Raw genomic sequence first — 15,658 nt, 5'->3', positions numbered from 1 at the left:
AGTTGGTTGTTGGCTTCTATTTCCATAGTGAATTGTATTTTGGGGTGTAGGCTGTTGAGATGTGTGAGGAAGCTGTCCAGTTTTTCCTTCCCGTGTGGCCAAATTACAAAGGTGTCGTCAACATATCTGAGCCAAAGTTTAGGTTTGTGTTCTGACTTGTCTAAAGCATAGGTTTCAAAGTGTTCCATGTACAGGTTTGCGATGACCGGTGAGAGGGGTGATCCCATAGGTGCTCCTTCTATCTGTTTGTATCTTTGTCCATTGTGGATGAAGTACGTGTTGGTTAGGCAGTGGTTGGTCAGGTCCAAGATGTATTCGGGGGGATTGTATTTGTTTTGAATGGCTGTCAAGGCTTCATTAATGGGCACTTGTGTGAAGAGAGATACAACATCGAAGCTCACAAGTAGGTCATTGGGATGTAGGTTTTGCTTCTTTATTGTTTCCTCACACATCTCAACAGCCTACACCCCAAAATACAATTCACTATGGAAATAGAAGCCAACAACCAACTTCCCTTCCTTGACGTCCTAATCTACAAAAAACCTGATGGCTCCCTAGGACACACTATCTACCGGAAAAAAACACACACCAACCGCTACTTACATGCACAATCACACCACCACCCTGCACAAATAAACTCCGTAGCCAAGACTCTCATCTCCAGAACCAAACGCCTGGCTGACAAAGACCACTTGACAACTGAGTTACAGAATCTCTCAAATGTGTTAATTGCCAATGGATACCAGCAAAACAGGGTTACGAAGCTAATCCAAAAAGAAACACCCCCCAAAAACCAAGACACAGAAGAAAACAATGGCATGGCCCTCCTTCCTTATATCAAGGGCACTACAGATAAAATTAGCAAAATCCTCCATAAACACAATATCAAAACAGCCTTTTGCGCCAACCAAAAAATAGCCAATATCCTCAGAAACCCCAAGGATAAAATCCAGTTGGAAAACCAAGGGGTCTATGAAATACCCTGCAAAGTCTGCCCAGCCACGTACATTGGACAAACAAACAGACGAATAAATGCACGTATCGCAGAACACAAGAATGCCGTCAAAAAAGAAGAAAAAACTTCCTCTCTTTTCCAACACATGAAAGAAACAGGACACGAAATTAATTTTGCAGATTCCAAATTGCTCTCCAACATGGAACATCACCACAAGAGAATAATCATGGAAGCCATCGAGATAGAGAAACACCCTCACAACATGAACAAGCGTGACGACACATCCCGCTTGCCAGACATCTGGAAATTAGCCCTCCCCACAAAAACTGACACCAGATCCAGAGGCACACAGAACGCCATCACCAATCAACCACACCAGACCCAAACCCAGACCCTCTCCACAGATAAATTACAGACACCATCCAGTAGCCAAACCATGGTGGCACCTCCGGATGCTGCACCCCCCTGCAATCCCTACACAGATCTGGCTGGCACAGGCCACAAAACCACAGCTCGCCCCTATACACGAAGCCAAGCCAGAGCACAACTAAATGCAGTACAGCCATCTTCTCAGAAAAACTCTTCACAAAGTTCAAGAGGTCAAGACACAAAGGCTTTAGCAACTAATCCACACCTAATGACCCACCTAAGTGGTACTCAGGATATCACTCAAGAAATCACTCAAGATATCCCTCAAGCAATTAAGGAACAAAAGAAGAAAAGGCACACTAGCCTGGGAACTTCCTCTCTGCCCAGAACATTGGAGGCTATACACCACACCCCTCAACAGTATTTATAGGAACTCAAACACTGAGATCCTGCTCTGTTCCAGTAACAAGAAGCCAAAAGCACCAGCCTGAAGATGACGAGTGAGACCTCGTCGAAACGTCGCCTAGACACCCCAACTTTTACACGGGAAGACACCCGAGGACACCAAAACCTGCATTCCTGTACCCGTGAAAATCTACGAAAGCAAATATATATATATATATATATATATATATATAAAATGAATGTTCATAAGTGTACAAACCAATCATGTACATAGATATGTGGACCACATGTCTGGAGCAGCACAGGAAGACCGCCCTGAAACCATTTTGACTCCAAAACTGACCAAATGTTTTCTCTGCAAGGAGGGAGCGGTGAGGGAACCTTCCCATTGTCTCAGGAATTGAGTAATCACCGTCTCAAAGGAATGGTCAGACTACCAGGAAAGGCAATCAGATAAGGCATTATCACATAACCTGGCAGCATGAAAAACAACAAAATTCAAATTTCTGTTGTAGACCGCCTTTTCTGTGATGTAGGTATGATGTTTGTGGAGGGTGGTCTTGGGTTACACCCCTTCTGTGATGTAGGTATGATGTATGGAGGGGTGGTCTTGAGCTCTAGGGCAGGGAATTTAAAAGGTCTATATAAGGGCAGGCACACCTTTGTTCGGGGTCCTCCTTTCTCCTGCGTGTGAGGGGAGCAACCAGTTCAATAAAGATCAGTCTTATTAGCTGCTTTGCTTCTCAATATTCTCTGGTTGGCCTCTTGTTATTTTCTCCAACTGATGGAAAACCTGCAAAGGACTCTACAACGGCTCTTGTGTCCCCCATAAGGGAATAAGGGCAGATTTTGTCTACAACAGGTACCTCTTTATCTACTTGCAGTTTGATGTGCTTTCGAACTGCTAGGTTGGCAGGAGCAGAGACAGAACAACTGGACTCATCCCTTCACGGGGATTCGAACAGCCAACCTTCTGATTGGCAAGCCCTAGGCTCTGTGGTTTAACCCACAGCCCACCAGCGTCCCTTATTGAGGACAATATGGGGCTCCAAAGCAGGCACAGTCCAGCTGGGGCACAGAATGAGCTTATATTCCCCATGCACACGTTCCCTCCCTCGTCTTCCCATTGGTTGGGTGCTGCAAGGTTTTCCTTCCCCCAATTATCAAATAAAGAGGCTGAGCGTGGAGAGAAACTTCTCCTTCCACCTCCGAGTTGCCTCCACTTCCGGCTTCACCAGCAGAGATAAAATCGGAGCTGGCAAAGGAGGGAGGGAAGGAAGGAGGCGGGAAGCGGGGCTGCATTGTGCGGAGGCGGAGGAGGGGGCTTCTTCCTAATCAAGCCTCCTAATTAAGCGCCCTCACTCCCTGCCTCCCACGCGGGGGCTCCCATTCCCGCCCCCGCTGCCCAGGATTTCGGGTGAGTGCAAAGCCAATGGCGGGGAAGGAGGGAAGGGGCTTTGCGAGGGGGTCCAGGATGAGAAGCCCCCGGACGGGGAGAGGCGGCCCTGCACAAGATCCGGGCGGGGAGAAGAGAAGGGAGGGAAGGGAGCTGTTTCCTTAAAGGGGGCCTTGAAGGGGAGGGGGGAGAAGCTTCCTCCTGCAGGGATCTGGTGCAAAGGCAGGAGGCCGGCGAGGGGTGAGGGGCGGGCATTGCTGGCCAGGATCGTCTTAATACTATTAAATTTAGTATCTATACCCCATCAGAAGACCCCTCGGAGGAGGACCTTATCTTTAGGCAACAGGCGAAAGCATTGCTCTTCTCCCAGGCGTTTCGCACATTAAAAACAATCTATGGACTGCACACCTGCATGGGGGGGCGGGAGGGTTGTTGTTTTTATTTCTTACTCTGCTATGCAAGCCCTCTTGCGTTCAAGGGGGGGGGGGATTCAGACAAAGTCCCTGATGGAAAAAGGTAAAAGGCGGATCTACACGGATCCTCATGAATTCATATGATTTTTTCATTCAAATTAAATAAAACCACCATGATACAGGAGACCATGTCTTACTCTGTAGAAAGCATCAAAAAAATCACGCATCCACTGTTTCAGGGGGGGCGCAGGGGCGCAAAAACATGGTTAAAAAACATGGATCCTCATGGATCCTCATGATTTTTGCACTAGATCAGCCCAAAGTCACCATCAGATCAAACACCTAGGAGAGCCATACGTTGCTTCTCCTGCCCACCTCCCCAAGGAGCATTTCCCGGTGCCATACTGGTCACTGTAGCTGTTTTTCCTCCACCACCCACAGGTCCCTTCAAGGTAGCAGTTGCAGAGTGTATACAGTGTGAGTTGACCTCGCCAGTTCGACCAGAACCTGGGGACCACTAATAAGTCCACTGGGTGCGGCCGAGCGGGAGGATATATCTCACTAAAGGGTATGTTCTGGTACCTGCTACCTTATATAATTGTTGCAATTTCACTCCTTCTGGTCCTAATCATTGTATTTTGTGTATATAAGAATGAGGCAAGGAAGGAAGGGCTACCCCTATATTATCCATATAACCAGTTATCAATAATCAATATATATTCATATATGCTTACACAAATCAAGGATTACAGTACTTTATAAATCCACTTGAATCAAAAGGGAAGCTGTGCTGCAAACTGCTTGAAACAGCAAGTTAGGAACCGACCTTTCCCCTAGAAACATCTGTGTACCCCGGACAAAGACATGAATCAGAGATTCTGGTACAAAATTCCCCTCAGATACAGGCTAAATAAATCCACAGAACAGGAAGAGCAAAACCACAAAATGTCCAAGCTCCCTGTCCTGTCATAACTAGGGGAAAGGTTAGACTGAGCGTCACTGGGAGCATTGGAAAGCGGAACTGGAACCCAGCGCTTGACCAGTGCTATACCAGTAGCTAGGAGCGTGACAACTGCTTGCTGATTGGCTGATATTTTTGCTGACCAAGTATGAGTCCTTCATGATTGTCTGATGATCTATGATTTGCTGTGATTTGCTCAGGTATAAAGACCCCTGTGTTTCTGTCAATCGGGGTCCCAGTTCTTTGGAAAAGATTCCAACTGGGTCCTTATTGCCCGGCAATAAACTTCACCTTCTTATTCTCCATTGCTGCGTCTGCTTGATCCTTATCCTTGCAACATTTGGTGCCGTGACTCGGATCACACAGGCCAGTAGGGGTTTTTTACCCAAAAAGAGCCGGCCTCCGGTTCTTGGGGGGAGAACCGCCGGAGGATTTTTGGCTTCTCTCCAGGCGCCTATCGGACATCATTTCCGAGGGAGGAAGGCAATCGCCTTCGGCGCGGAATCCCAACAAGACGGAGGCAAGGACCGAACAAGGACAATCTGAAGGGGAGCCAACAGGAAAGGCGCGCCACGACAGGAACTCACGGTGAGTTGAGATAAAAATGAGTGCTGATCAACACTCAGGGTGACCCACCAGTAACCTCCCGTTAAAGGGAAAGGATCACCTAAAAGGTGAGGGAGGAGAAGCTGGGTCAACCAAAGGAAGGGAAGAGGTTCTGCAGGGAAAAGTTGGGGAAAAACAGCTGTGGGGGAGGGAAGAAAAAGGGGAGAAAAACGCTGTATGAAAGTGTGTGATTTCTGCCAAGTTGTTCGCCGCAGGCGAAGGGGGGAGGAAGGGCTGTGTTTGTCTGTGTGAAAGTCCCGGGACGCCGGGTGAATGTGTAAGAACTGAGTTGAAAAAGGAAGTGTGCTGTGGTTTTCCCTTGTTCTATTTTTGAAACTGCCTAGCTGGAAGTGTTTGTCTGGTGAAGAGGGAAAGTTTCTGCAGAACTATGGGGGGGAAATGCTCAAAACCAGCTCAAGCCTGTACACCCTTAGAATGCATGTTAGAAAATTTTAAGAAGGTTTTCCCAGAAGAACAAGGGGAGGTCAGACCAAGTAAGGAAGTTTTAAAGAAATATTGTCAACAGATATGGCCCCAACAGGTCAAATCCTGGCCACAAAATGGCTCCTTTAGGATTGAGAGATGTCAAGCAGTTATGGATTCAATAATGAAAAATCCGGATTTGTTTAGGGAGCAGTACTATTACATTTCGAAGTGGACTGCTATTTGTTTAAAAAATCCAGATTGGATGAAAAAAGGAAGTGACAGCTGCGAGATTTTCGCTGTAAGGCAGGAAGCCAGAAAACCCTTAACAGTTTCTGCAGCTGACAGGAAAATTTATGTGGGTCCTTCAGAGGAGGAAGGAATCCCTCCCCCTCCATACAATTATAGCAGCAGGAATCAAGCAATACAGCCGCCTTCAAGGCAAGCATGGCCAGACCAAAATGCAATGGCAGGACAGATCCTTATGCCCAGCCAATCTCAGCCTGCAATGAATAAAGCCCCGCAAGCCACAAATGGTGCTTCGCAGGCAGCCCCACCCTCTCGAGCATCGCTGGATGTGCCTAGCCTCGCAGAATTGCCTTCCCAGCCAAAACAAACAGCTGCTCTAGATCAAAGCACGTTACCCTCCCCTCCCGAGGAAAAATACAACCAGGACATGTCAGCCTTGCAAACACAGACGGAGGGAGAGGGAGGGGGAACCAGCGCATTTCAAATGTCTGGAGCATGGGGGGAACAAACTAATTCATTGAGAACCCCAGAAAGCCATGACAGTTCTAAATTATGGAAATTGATGGATGCAATTACAGATTCTGGACAAAAGTTGGTCCTTAAAATGAGAGAAAGTGATTTGCCTAGTACATCTCAAAGCCCAGCCTCACCTAAGCTTTCAAAAGGAGGCTATTACTTACGTAATAACAAGGGGGCACCAGCGCCAATGCTTCCCCTAAGGGCTGTTTTGGGGCCCCAAGAGCCACGGCCAGTGGATGCAAATGGGAGACCAACGGGTCCTTGGCCTTCTAGGGCAGTTACACTTCAATATGTCCCTTTTACAACCACGGATTTATTGAATTGGAAAACGCATACGGTACCCTTTTCAGAAAAACCTCAGGCCATGCTGGATTTAGTTGCTTCCATTATGGTAACTCATCTGCCTACATGGCAAGATTGCAGGCATCTTTTGATGACTCTTTTCACCTCTGAGGAAAGGAGAAGGATAGATACAACTGCAGACAACAATCTTAAGGCTCAGGTGCCAAACTCTGAAAACAATCCAGATGCTTGGGTCCGTGCAAGGTATCCACTCACAGATCCAGGGTGGGACCCAGAAAGGGATAAGGACGCCTTGGACAATTATCGGCAGGAAGTTATAAAGGCTATAAAGGGTGCTGCCAGAAAGCCTACAAATATTTCTAAGGTGGCTGAGGTTCTTCAATTCCAAGATGAATCTCCTTCAAATTATTTGGAACGCTTAATGGAGGCTTATAGAATTTACACCCCCTTTGATCCAGAAGCCCCAGAAAGTAAGCAAATGGTGAATGCGGCATTTGTGGCTCAAAGTGCTACGGACATTAGGAGGAAATTGCAAAAGTTAGACGCTTTTGAAACATTGCAAATGGATCAGCTCCTAGCAATCGCTCAAAGGGTTTATTTGAACAGAGAAAATGAGGTTAAGAAGGACAGAGTGCGGGAAATGAAACAAAAGGCAGTGTTTTTGGCTGCAGCCATCAGCCAAGGCTCAGCATTTGACACAGGTGCCCAAGGGAGAGGTTCCAGTAGGGCACGAGGAAGAGGAAGAGGAAGGGGATTGCCATTGGGAAGGAATCAGTGTGCAATTTGCAGAAAGGAAGGTCATTGGAAACAGGAGTGCCCTGAAGCGAGGGAAACAGAGGGAGAAGGTGAATTCAGGGAACAGAGGGAGCGTGGACGTGGATGGGGATCGCAGAGAGGAAGGATGCAAGCTGGAAGATATGTGAGGAACAGAGGAAGTAGCAGAGATTTTGTTGGATTAGCGCAATTGGAGGAATATGAGAATGAGAATGCATAGGACAGACCGGGCTCAACTCTTTCTTTAGGCTCCCAAGAGCCCATGGTCTCGGTTAAACTGGGGAGCCGCTTAGTAAATTTCATGATAGACACAGGTGCGCAATTTTCGGTGCTCACGAAGCCGTTAAAAGCGAAAAGCAACCAAGCAGTGACAATTGTGGGGGCCACAGGCAACAGGGTCCTTACACCGTTTTTGCAACCTCAAGAATGCCAGATTGGGGGGAAAACCCTTACACATCAATTTCTGTATGTCCCTGAATGCCCAATCCCCTTGCTGGGACGTGACTTTCTGTCAAAGGTTCAAGCACAGATCACCTTCACACCAAAAGGGGCAGAAATGAAATTACCCCAGGCTGCATCAGGGATTGTCACAGTGGAGGTGCCTAGGGAACAGGCATGGAAAATGATGGGGGCTTTATCAAAAACAGACTCCCAAAAGGACATTTCACAGATTCCTATAAATCTGAGAGCCCCACCTGGAGTATGGGCAGAGGACAACCCACCAGGCATGGCAAAGAATATAGCCCCATTCATAATAAACCTAAAGCCAGGGGCAAAGCCAATAGCAACCAGACAATACCCAATTCCAAGACAAGCAGCAGAGGGAATGCAGATGCATATAGACAAATTTTTGCAATACGGGCTTTTGGTAAAGTGCCAGTCCAGCTGGAATTCTCCACTTTTCCCAGTGCGCAAGCCAAATTCGGACCAGTTCCGCCCAGTCCAAGACCTGAAAAGGATTAACAATTTAATTCAGACTGTGCATCCATGTTTGCCCAATCCTTACAATCTCCTAGGATTAATTCCATCAGAGGCCAGGGTGTTTACAGTATTGGACTTAAAGGATGCTTTTTTCTGTTGCCGGATTGCCTCCCAGAGTCAGCCAATATTTGCATTTCAATGGGAGGATCCTTACAAGGGGACAAAAACCCAATTAACGTGGACAAGATTGCCCCAGGGCTACAAGAATTCGCCAACACTTTTTGGAACAGCCCTTGCCCAGGATTTGTCTAAATTCCCTTCAGTACCTGGGAAAACAATTCTTTTGCAATTTTTGGATGACTTATTGATCAGTTGTGATACCTATGAGACTTGCAAAAAGGCCACAGAGGATTTGCTTTATCTCCTTTGGGAGGCAGGATACAAGGTGTCTCGGAAAAAGGCACAAATTTGCCAAGAGACAGTGAAATATTTGGGTTTTCACATTTCTCACCAGCAGAGGGCATTGGGATCCGAAAGGAAGGAAGCCATTTGTGTCATTAAGGAACCCACAAGCCGCAGGCAATTGCGGGGGTTTTTGGGGGCCGCAAGCTTCTGTCGAATTTGGATCCCTGATTTTAGCACCCTAGCAAAGCCTCTATATGAGAGCACAAAAGGCAGAGAAAATGCTCATTTTGAATGGCATGCAGAGCAACGGAAAGCTTTCAATACATTAAAGTCTAAACTGATGCAGGCTCCAGCCTTGGCTTTGCCAAACCCAGAAAGAGCTTTTTATCTTTTCGTTCATGAGAAATCTGGAATTGCAGCAGGGGTCTTGACTCAAGTGTTGGGAAGTTGGAAAAGACCTGTAGCTTATTTGTCAGAACAACTGGATGCAGTGGCAAAAGGATGGCCACCTTGTATGCGATCAGTAGCTGCAACAGCCCTATTGGTCAAAAAGGCATTTAAATTCACCTTTGGACAGGAGATTTATGTGAATGTGCCTCATGCTGTGTTGACATTAATGGAATACAAAGGAAGTTATTGGCTTTCCAACGAGCGCATGGCAAATTACCAAGGGCTTTTGTGTGGTAACCCACAAGTACATTTGCAAGTTGTAAACACCTTGAACCCCGCTTCCTTGTTACCCCTTCCTGAGTCAGTGGATCATGAACCTCATGATTGCATACAAGTAATGGACTCAATTTACTCTAGCCGTCCAGATTTGCAGGATGAACCGTTAAAAAACCCAGATATAGAATATTTTACGGACGGGAGCAGCTTTGTGAAGGAGGGGCAAAGGAGGGCTGGATATTCTGTGGTTACTCTAACTGATGTCATTGAAGCACAGCCTCTGCCAATTTCTTCCTCAGCGCAGAAAGCGGAACTCGTGGCTTTAACCAGAGCTCTTCAGCTAGCAGCAGGCTGTAGCGTGAATATCTACACAGACTCAAAGTTTGCTTTTTTAACTCTACATGCCCACGGAGCTTTGTGGAAAGAGAGGGGCCTCATAGGGGCAGAAGGGAAAGCACTGAAATATGGCCCGGAATTGGAAACGCTTTTGGAAGCTGTGTGGGCTCCGAGAAAGGTTGCGGTCATACATTGCCGAGGCCACAGCAAGGGAACCACAAAAGCAGCAAAGGGAAATCAATTGGCGGATCTGGCTGCAAAACGGGCAGCTTTATTGCCACCACCACCTGCCTCTATAACAGCATCTCTTCTTCCTACAGCAGTTGATTTAGAGCAAATAAAGCCCATCTACACGGAGGCAGAACAGGAATGGGCACAACAGGAAGGGGGATACAGAATGCCACCACAGGATGGATGGTTTATCCTCCCAGACCAACGAGTATTTGTTCCAGAAGCCTTAGGCAGGAACATAGTGAAGCAATATCATGAGTCCACTCACTATGGGGCCACAGCATTGCGGGAAAGCCTGAATAGGCAATTCTACATAACAAGGATTTCCCAGCTGGCAGAAGCAGTATCACGTGCATGCCTTCTGTGCGCAAAAAACAACCCCAAGCAAGGCCCAGTTCCTCCACCAGGAATACAGCAAACAGGCCTAATGCCAATGGAAAATTTAATAGTGGATTTTACGGAAATGCCAAGGGCAAAGGGTTACAAGGCTCTCTTGGTCTTCACATGTTCTCTTACAGGTTGGCCTGAGGTCTATCCTACTAGGACAGAAAAAGCCCAGGAGGTTATAAAACGCCTCTTAACGGAAATCATTCCAAGGTTTGGTCTACCAAGGTGTATAGGCAGTGACAATGGTCCAGCTTTCATTGCATCAATAGTGGATGGTGTATGCAAAGCCTTGCAAATACAATGGAAGCTACATGCGGCCTATAGACCTCAAAGCTCAGGGAAAACAGAAAGGATGAATCGGACTCTTAAAGCGCAGTTAGCAAAATTGTGCCAGGAAACTCATTGTAAATGGGTAGACATGTTGCCTATTGCTTTGTTTAGGATCAGATGTTCACCAACAAAGAGACTGAAACTTTCTCCGTTTGAACTTTTGTATGGGAGACCACCTCCAATAGCAGTGGGGAGAACAGCAGACTTGACTCAAGTGGGGGGGCAAATAACTGCAGAACAAATCCAGGCTCTTTCTCGTATTTTTCTTGATTTAAACAGGTGGTGTCTCCAACGCATTCCCATCTGCCTATCCGAACCGGTACATCCTTTTCGGCCAGGAGACCGAGTTTGGGTTCGAGACTGGAAAGACGAACCGCTGACGGCTCGGTGGAAAGGTCCCTACACGGTTCTGCTGGCCACACCAACTGCGGTGAAAGTTGCGGAAGTAACCCCGTGGATTCATCATTCTCGTCTGAAGCGGTCTGAGGGTCATTGGAACTGTGAGCTGAACCCATCTAACCCTCTGAAGTTGAAACTCACCAGGAACCCCTGCACCTAGCCCCACCGGAAGCGGGCAGGAGCACGGGCAACGGGACTACAGGTCTGCTCTCACTGCACCCCGGAAGCCAGTGAGTCTACGCACACCGGAAGATTGAGGAGCTGCACCAGCGTATGGGAGGACCCCTACCAGTTAAAATTTCAGTTAATCCCAGATTCCAGCCAGACCTTGCTCATAAACCCTTAGTACAAATAACAATAACAAGGGTGAACAAAAGGGGGGACATTCATGACAGGTGGGTGGATTGGGTAACTACGTACGGTTGTTACATTCCTTTCTTTCTTTGGGAGTTCTACATACCAGATTGGGCACAACCAGGTCCACGACAATAGTTCACATACAAGGGAAAGTACATGCCAGGGGAACCTAGGAGAGCCATACGTTGCTTCTCCTGCCCACCTCCCCAAGGAGCATTTCCCGGTGCCATACTGGTCACTGTAGCTGTTTTTCCTCCACCACCCACAGGTCCCTTCAAGGTAGCAGTTGCAGAGTGTATACAGTGTGAGTTGACCTCGCCAGTTCGACCAGAACCTGGGGACCACTAATAAGTCCACTGGGTGCGGCCGAGCGGGAGGATATATCTCACTAAAGGGTATGTTCTGGTACCTGCTACCTTATATAATTGTTGCAATTTCACTCCTTCTGGTCCTAATCATTGTATTTTGTGTATATAAGAAGGATCATCGTATTAACATTGACCTAGAGCCAGAACTAATAAGATTCAACCTTGAAGGTATACATGGGGAAAATGAAAATGAAGCTTCTGTTGATTTTGATGTGCTTGTGGCTCCAGAGAGGCCCAATGGTAGTAGGTAATGTTTTTATAAACCATGCTGAACACATGTTCCAGATATATGGGGAAAATGCTACCCTATATTATGAACACCCAAGGAAGGTAGCAGACATGTCCCTTATACCTGGTTTAATCAAGGATCCTGATGTCGTGCTGGCAGGCCTACTTTACAATCAGAGTGGTCTCTTTGCAGCCCCACCTATTGAAATGAATGACATCCCCTACAGATATCTCAGATACACCAGAACCACAAAAGGTCTATGTTTTTGCTGTCATGCCACTGGAGTATGGAATTCCAAATGGAAGTATTGGCCCCAAGTTAAGTACCACATGGACAAAGGATGGCTGGGAAATTATACCCAATGCTCGGATAAATTTTGGCTTTGGGGCTCCCACAATGCCTCCTACCAGGGCAATACTACCTCTTCAGATCTGTACCCATACTTTCCTCAATATTCGGTTAATTTCACCGGACAAGGGTCCATTTGTTCTGGTTGGATGATTAAAGATCCTAACCTCTGGTTTCTATATGATGGATTGGCAACAAATTTCCACCCAGGAAATTTCCAGTGTGTTGGAGTGGGGGCATTTACCTTTCCGGTTGCAGTGGAGGTCAATCACAAGGTACCTCATCTTGCAAGCAGACGGAAAAGGGCGGCCCTGGGCGACCACTGTGAAGATGAAATTTATCTGGCAAATTCTGTAGGGAGCGTTGGGGGTGGATTTATAGGATTCCTCTCAATGGGGATTTACCCAGGAGTAGTTGCTGAGCAAAATAGAAAGGCACTGTTTGCTCTTACATGCAGGCTGGAGAAAACTATCAATGCCACCACCCATGTCTTGCGCTCCTTGCAGTCAGAGGTTGAGGATTTGAACCAACTGACAATGACCCATAGATTGGTTTTGGACTACCTCCTTGCACGAGCAGGCGGTTTTTGTAAAATTGTCCCAAAAGGTCGGTGCCAGGTTAAATTCCACGACCTCAACAAGACAATTGAGGACCAATTGCAAAAACTGCAGTCTCTGGTAGCTGACAACACACCCACCCAGAATCCCTGGGAAAAGGTATGGTCGTGGATACCAGGAGAGGGGTGGGTGCATGGCATTCTGACCGCCTTAGCCATAGGAGGAATTGTTTTTCTGTTGTTTCTTTCTGTAATCCCTTGTTGTCTGTCTTTGCTTAGGGGAATGATAGCCCGCAATGTTAAGCATCTCACTGACCCTCACATTATGGCAATATACAGAGCTTTGCCCCCAGTGCCAGATGAGCCAGAGGAAGACGATGGTTATGAGCGAATGCATAGGGAGCAGGTCCCAATGCCTGGGGAACAGGTCCCAGTGCAGGAACAGGCCCCATTGCAGGAAGCAACGGTTTACTCTGATGTCCTGAGTGGTGTTCAAGCTCAGGAGTCAGATGAATCTTCTCTCTGAGCTTGAAAAGGGGGGAATGAGGCAAGGAAGGAAGGGCTACCCCTATATTATCCATATAACCAGTTATCAATAATCAATATATATTCATATATGCTTACACAAATCAAGGATTACAGTACTTTATAAATCCACTTGAATCAAAAGGGAAGCTGTGCTGCAAACTGCTTGAAACAGCAAGTTAGGAACCGACCTTTCCCCTAGAAACATCTGTGTACCCCGGACAAAGACATGAATCAGAGATTCTGGTACAAAATTCCCCTCAGATACAGGCTAAATAAATCCACAGAACAGGAAGAGCAAAACCACAAAATGTCCAAGCTCCCTGTCCTGTCATAACTAGGGGAAAGGTTAGACTGAGCGTCACTGGGAGCATTGGAAAGCGGAACTGGAACCCAGCGCTTGACCAGTGCTATACCAGTAGCTAGGAGCGTGACAACTGCTTGCTGATTGGCTGATATTTTTGCTGACCAAGTATGAGTCCTTCATGATTGTCTGATGATCTATGATTTGCTGTGATTTGCTCAGGTATAAAGACCCCTGTGTTTCTGTCAATCGGGGTCCCAGTTCTTTGGAAAAGATTCCAACTGGGTCCTTATTGCCCGGCAATAAACTTCACCTTCTTATTCTCCATTGCTGCGTCTGCTTGATCCTTATCCTTGCAACACAGAGACAGAACAACTGGACTCATCCCTTCACGGGGATTCGAACAGCCAACCTTCTGATTGGCAAGCCCTAGGCTCTGTGGTTTAACCCACAGCCCACCAGCGTCCCTTATTGAGGACAATATGGGGCTCCAAAGCAGGCACAGTCCAGCTGGGGCACAGAATGAGTTTATATTCCCCATGCACACGTTCCCTCCCTCGTCTTCCCATTGGTTGGGTGCTGCAAGGTTTTCCTTCCCCCAATTATCAAATAAAGAGGCTGAGCGTGGAGAGAAACTTCTCCTTCCACCTCCGAGTTGCCTCCACTTCCGGCTTCACCAGCAGAGATAAAATCGGAGCTGGCAAAGGAGGGAGGGAAGGAGGCGGGAAGCGGGGCTGCATTGTGCGGAGGCGGAGGAGGGGGCTTCTTCCTAATCAAGCCTCCTAATTAAGCGCCCTCACTCCCTGCCTCCCACGCGGGGGCTCCCATTCCCGCCCCCGCTGCCCAGGATTTCGGGTGAGTGCAAAGCCAATGGCGGGGAAGGAGGGAAGGGGCTTTGCGAGGGGGTCCAGGATGAGAAGCCCCCGGACGGGGAGAGGCGGCCCTGCACAAGATCCGGGCGGGGAGAAGAGAAGGGAGGGAAGGGAGCTGTTTCCTTAAAGGGGGCCTTGAAGGGGAGGGGGGGAGAAGCTTCCTCCTGCAGGGATCTGGTGCAAAGGCAGGAGGCCGGCGAGGGGTGAGGGGCGGGCATTGCTGGCCAGGATCGTCTTAATACTATTAAATTTAGTATCTATACCCCATCAGAAGACCCCTCGGAGGAGGACCTTATCTTTAGGCAACAGGCGAAAGCATTGCTCTTCTCCCAGGCGTTTCGCACATTAAAAACAATCTATGGACTGCACACCTGCATGGGGGGGCGGGAGGGTTGTTGTTTTTATTTCTTACTCTGCTATGCAAGCCCTCTTGCGTTCAAGGGGGGGGGGGGGATTCAGACAAAGTCCCTGATGGAAAAAGGTAAAAGGCGGATCTACACGGATCCTCATGAATTCATATGATTTTTTCATTCAAATTAAATAAAACCACCATGATACAGGAGACCATGTCTTACTCTGTAGAAAGCATCAAAAAAATCACGCACCCACTGTTTCAGGGGGGGCGCAGGGGCGCAAAAACATGGTTAAAAAACATGGATCCTCATGGATCCTCATGATTTTTGCACTAGATCAGCCCAAAGTCACCATCAGATCAAACATCATGGCCATGGGCACAGCATCCACCACAAAAATCATGGATCCACGGCTTCCTGGCGAAACCGTGGCCCAAAAACGTGGTTTTGAAGCACGGATCTTCATGGATCCACACGCTTTTTGCATCGGGCCAACCCAAACTCACCGTCAAATCACATATCATAGTCAGGGGCACAGCCTACACCACAAAAAACTCAGATCCACACCTGCCTGGCCATACCGTGCCCCAAAAACGTGGTTCCGAAGCACGGATCCTCATGAATCCTCATGATTTTTGCACTAGATCAGCCCAAAGTCACCATCAGATCAAACATCATGACCAGCAGCATAGCATGCA

General features: G+C 47.6%; 1 protein-coding gene across 1 annotated transcript; it reads left to right on the top strand.

Moving 5' to 3' along the window:
* The first annotated feature begins 12,112 nt into the window (after positions 1-12,112).
* On the top strand, positions 12,113-14,052 carry LOC144326769 (uncharacterized). Its single transcript, XM_077923561.1, has one exon. The coding sequence runs from the start codon at positions 12,113-12,115 to the stop codon at positions 13,430-13,432; it is 1,320 nt and encodes a 439-aa protein (XP_077779687.1). The 3' UTR covers positions 13,433-14,052.
* The last annotated feature ends 1,606 nt before the right edge of the window (positions 14,053-15,658 follow it).

This window comes from Podarcis muralis, chromosome 2, assembly GCF_964188315.1.
Source record: "Podarcis muralis chromosome 2, rPodMur119.hap1.1, whole genome shotgun sequence".
NCBI classification, from domain to species: domain Eukaryota; kingdom Metazoa; phylum Chordata; class Lepidosauria; order Squamata; family Lacertidae; genus Podarcis; species Podarcis muralis.
Note: the sequence above shows the minus strand (reverse complement) of the source record. Positions and strands in the feature narration are given on the sequence as shown.